The sequence below is a fragment of the Lolium rigidum genome, chromosome 1, assembly GCF_022539505.1.
Source record: "Lolium rigidum isolate FL_2022 chromosome 1, APGP_CSIRO_Lrig_0.1, whole genome shotgun sequence".
Classification (NCBI taxonomy): domain Eukaryota; kingdom Viridiplantae; phylum Streptophyta; class Magnoliopsida; order Poales; family Poaceae; genus Lolium; species Lolium rigidum.
Genome location: NC_061508.1, coordinates 111,096,707 through 111,101,568, shown reverse-complemented (window position 1 = coordinate 111,101,568; position 4,862 = coordinate 111,096,707). Strand labels below are relative to the sequence as shown.

Genomic DNA, 4,862 nt, shown 5'->3' with positions numbered 1-4,862 from the left:
TTCTTGCAAACAATCATCTTCCACACAATACGGTTAATCCTTTGTTACAGACAAGCCGGTGAGATTGACAACCTCACTTGTTTCGTTGGGGCAAAGTACTTTGGTTGTGTTGTGCGGGTTCCACGTTGGCGCCGGAATCTCTGGTGTTGCGCCGCACTACATCCCGCCGCCATCAACCTTCAACGTGCTTCTTGACTCCTACTGGTTCGATTAAACCTTGGTTTCTTACTGAGGGAAACTTGCCGCTGTGCGCATCACACCTTCCTCTTGGGGTTCCCAACGGACGTGTCAACTACACGCATCAGGTACCGAACAATTGCAAATTAAGCTTGAAGCACACCAAATGCCAGCTCGATATCCTTCCTCCAAGCCTCCTATCGCAAAGCAAAGTGGCAATTCTTCTGACCTGATGGAGCCGAGACTGTTTTGACAAAAGTGGCCCATTTTGGATATATACCATTGGCTAGATAATAGCCTTTGGTATATTGGTGACCATTGATCTCATAGTTGCATGGTGGAGCATGCTCTTCCACTAGTTTGCTGAACACCGGAGACTGCTGCAACACGTTGATGTCATTGTGTGATCCCGCCATGCCAAAGAAAGAATGCCAAATCCACAGGTCATAATCTGCCACAGCTTCAAGCACCACACTGCAATATCCATGACGCCCTTTGAATATACCTTGCCAGGCAAACGGGCAGTTCTTCCATGACCAGTGCATGCAATCGATGCCTCTCGCAGCATTTTGTGCCATGATCATTGCAGTCTCTTCGTCAGTTGGCCCTCTCAAGTAGTATTTTCTAAACTTTCCTACCACAGCTTGGCAAAACTTGTACATGCACTCAATGGCAGTAGACTCCCTCATGCGAAGGTAGTCGTCCTGTGTATCAGCAGGTGCTCCGTATGCAAGCATTCTCATGGCAGCGGTGCACTTCTGAATCGACGAGAACCCGGCAACGCCTACAACGTCGTGCTTGAGCTTGAAGTAGGGGTCGAACTCTCGAACGCTGTGGAGGATATTCATGAACAAACCCTTGCTCATCCTATACCGTCGCCGAAAATTGTTGGCATGTGTTGCCTCATCTGCGAAGTAGTCGTTGTGCAGCATGGTATGCCCCTCCATCCTTTGCCGGGGCTTCGACTTCTTTCTCTCCGGCTTTGATCCTCCGTGGCGCGGCCTCTTCCGCTTCTCCGCCTCCGCGTCAATCATGTCCTGGAGGGATGCGATGATCAACAAATGCTCCCGGATGTCGTCGTCGAAGGCTGGCTCATCCTCCAACAGTCAGACAAGAATCTCATCGTCGCTATCCATGCCTGAAGCAAAATTAATGTTTAAAATGGCGCCGCGGCAGACGAGGCAACGGATAGCGGCCAAACGCCCCTACCTGAAAAATCGTCGAACACCTTGTGTGCGCGGAGGTGGGGCGGATTTGACGCCGCGTTCTGGGATGCGCTGGCGAAGCGACGGCGGCGAAAAGTCCGACGAGAGAGCCAGCCGCGACGATGGTGCCGACTCTCAGAAGAGATCAGCCGTAGAAACGGTCGGCAAATCCAGTGACGGAGGCGGGGGGTGGGAGGCACGGGAGGGAAGGCTCAGACAAGAAATAGTTCATGAGCCCATGAATGTTAAGTAATGCTAGTATGCAATGTGGGTAAGTATGTATGAACTATAATCACTACACTATGAATAAAATTTTAGGGCTAAGAACAGCCGGCAAAGATTTACTTTAGAGGGCAACTTAACTGCCAGGAGAATTAAATAGCCGGGGAAATCGAGCATGCAGGTTATCGGCCGGCAAAAATACGGATGATCCGGTTGTTAACTGCCAGCTATAATAAAAATATAGGGAGCCAGCTTAAAAGATCTCGCAGCTTAACTGCCGGCACAAGTCCCTCACAACAGCCGGCACATGTAGTGACGAGGTGGCGAAAAGTTTTGGCATGTGTGTAGACATGTCGCGCGCCTAGAACGAAAATATTTCAGACTTTGGCTTGTGTACCGAGTCTATCTTACTCCCTTACCCTAAAAATCCCTAAACCAAATCCTCAAATTCCCCAAACACCGCCCCGCGCCACCGCACCAGCTCCTTTGCCGACAGTTAAATTGCCATGTTATGTGACCTTTCCCCGCACATAATGTGCCCCAACATTTAGTTCATGGTGTAGTGAATATTAGTATGTATGAAATGTTTGTGTCTATTTGTGTTTAATTACAGGTTGTATATAATTGTGAAGTGAGTAATAATTAACTGTGGCACTTCTCGTTTTTCTGAGCCCTTTGTAAACTTTCTTCTGGGTAGTCCCGGGGTTTATCTGTGTACTGATGTTTCTTGATCAATAAAGTACCATATTCTCAAAAAAGGCAATTAATGATACGAACATTTTTTTCAGAACAATTTTGATAACCCACAGCACCACGCTACGAACAGTGGTGAATTATTGCTTCCTTTCTCCGGAGTTGGCTGAAGCTCTGGCGGTTAGCCGTGCTCTTATAATATCTCGAGACTATGGTGTGAAGAAAGTGTTGTTGGTCTCAGATTGTCTCTCTGTAGTTCAGTGTTCATTAGCGCAACAGTGAGATCGCTCAATCTTGTGCTCAGTGATTGGTGATATGACAACCCTGATGACAGACTTTGAGTCTTGCTCGTTTAAATTTCCTCCTCGGAGTTTGAATGTGTTAGCACATAAATTGGCTCGTTTTGCCGAGCCCTTAGTTCGTAAACTTTCTTCTGGTGTAGTCCCGGGGTTTATCCGGGATGATATCTGCTAATGATGTTTGTTGATCAATAAAGTATTACATTCTCAAAAAGAACTAGAAGGATACCCTGGCTCGTTGCAGCGAGAATTTATCCGATAACTCTATTTTGTAAAAAACAAAAGGATATAAGTTGATTGAAATAGGATGTTATTTGTAGAAACATGCATGATTCAATTGACGTAAGTAGTCAATAGGCTAAATTAAGAAAACTAACTTGAAATGGTTATGTAATTGGCGGCTAAAAGTTGATAATATGGATAATTGGATGGCTTATAAAATAGATGATGTGGCTTGCATGTAGAGTATTAAGGAATGTTAGTGGAGGATGACATGGATAATTGGATGGCTAATAGAATGGATGATATGGATAGCTTGCATGTTGAGATAGACAATTTAAATGACCCTTTAGTGGGTTTTGCTTTATAAGAGATATAGATAAGGCAATCAAAGATAAGAACATTTTTTTAAGAACAACTTCGATAGCCCACAGCACCACGCTAGGAACAATGGCGAATTATTGCTTACAAGATACATCAGTTCAATCCACAAACTCGATACTGACTGACATGATCGAGTCAACTAGTTCGGTGTCCGACGCGCAAGCGAGTATCAAGGTTCGCCGCCGCCGTGGACGAACTCTCGCACCGCGGCGAAAAGCTCCTCGGCCTTCTCCGGAACAAAGAGCTCAGCGGCGTGGAACCCGGCCCTGTCCGTCCTGGCGACGACCTCCACGCCGCCGTCCCGCAGCCACGCGGCGAACCCTCTCTGCCGGTGTACCAGCGGGTCGCCGTCGCTCCCCGACACGAGGCATCGTGGCAGGCCGACCAGGGCTTCGGGCGCCATCGCCTTGGCCGGGTTGCTGAACTCGTGGTCACGGTCCGCGCCCACGGGCAGCGCGAGGCCCATGAGCTTGTCGTTGGCCTCCAGCGGCAGCATGAAGTCGTCCTCCGACGCGGCCTCCGACGGCGTGCGCTCCACGCCGCCGAGGTAGGGCTGGTGCAGCAGGACGCCCCGCACGGCGGCGGGGCTCAGGTCGACGCCCTTGGTCCGGACTGCTGCGTTGAACGCCAGGTTCCCGCCGGAGCTGCTGCCCATGACGAAGCAGCGGGCGAGGTCGCCGTATGCGGCGATCCAGGGGTCCTCGTGCGCCGCGTCGCGGAGCCACAGCATGGCGGCCACGCCGTCGTCGTAAGCAGCGGGCAGCCGGTGCTCGGGCGCCAGGCGGTAGTTCACGGAGGCGACGATGGCAGGGATGGCCGCCGCCATGGCCTCGCAGGAGGCGTGGTAGAAGACTGTGTCCGCGGAGAAAATCACGAAGCCGCCGCCGTGGAAGTAGAGGATGATGGGGAGTTTGGTGGATGGCGGGTCGACGGGGCTGCTGGGGAGGTAGAGCCGGATGTACGTGCCCAGGGAAGCGTCCAGGGGCACGTCCCTGCTGGAGACGGCCGCGTCGAGAGATGCCGGGACGGACGGGACGACGGGGCGCGTGATGCTGCCATCCGGGTGGACGGCGATCTGCATGAAGATGTTCTCCGACTTGGACGGCGGCGGCCGCTCTGCCGCGTCGCCCATGGTTTGCTCGACGAGGCTTTGCTTCGTCTCCTCCTCCACGCTCGGCGCGGGCGCAGCGTTGGCGAGAGCGACGGTGGACATGGCGACACTGGAGCTAGACTGGCAGCAGTGATGTGCCGGGCGCTCACGTTTTTAAGCTGAGCAGCGCTGCGTTGCTGGCCGGACCGGCCCGGGATCGCGCGTCGTGGCATGACAAAACAAATAACCAGAAAACGACCCCGATCGAACCCGTTGAACAGCAACATTAGGTACGGCACGATGGCCCCCATTTGATTTGATGGAGTACACGTAACGACCCAACCATGTTTCTTTCACTTCTTTCCCTATCGCTATTGCGAGCTTGCTCCAAAAGTCTAAAAGTGTCTGCTCCGATTGTTTTTTCAGGCTAATAAAGCACGGCCTCCTCAGTTTTCTCAATTCTTTCTGGAAAGGGCGCGAATTAAGGTGGCTACTCTTTCAACTTTTGAAAGTGAGAAACTCCGGTCCGAGATGGACGTTGCACGAATTCAATCTACCGATCGATTTGCTCTT

The 4,862-nt window shown here is 51.3% G+C and overlaps 1 protein-coding gene across 1 annotated transcript; it reads right to left on the bottom strand.

The window, feature by feature from the left end:
- Nucleotides 1-3,239: 3,239 nt before the first annotated feature.
- LOC124679645 (probable carboxylesterase 8) lies at nucleotides 3,240-4,412 on the bottom strand. Its single transcript, XM_047215273.1, has one exon. It carries the CDS (start codon nucleotides 4,410-4,412, stop codon nucleotides 3,369-3,371), a length of 1,044 nt encoding a protein of 347 aa, XP_047071229.1. The 3' UTR covers nucleotides 3,240-3,368.
- Between the last annotated feature and the right edge of the window lie 450 nt (nucleotides 4,413-4,862).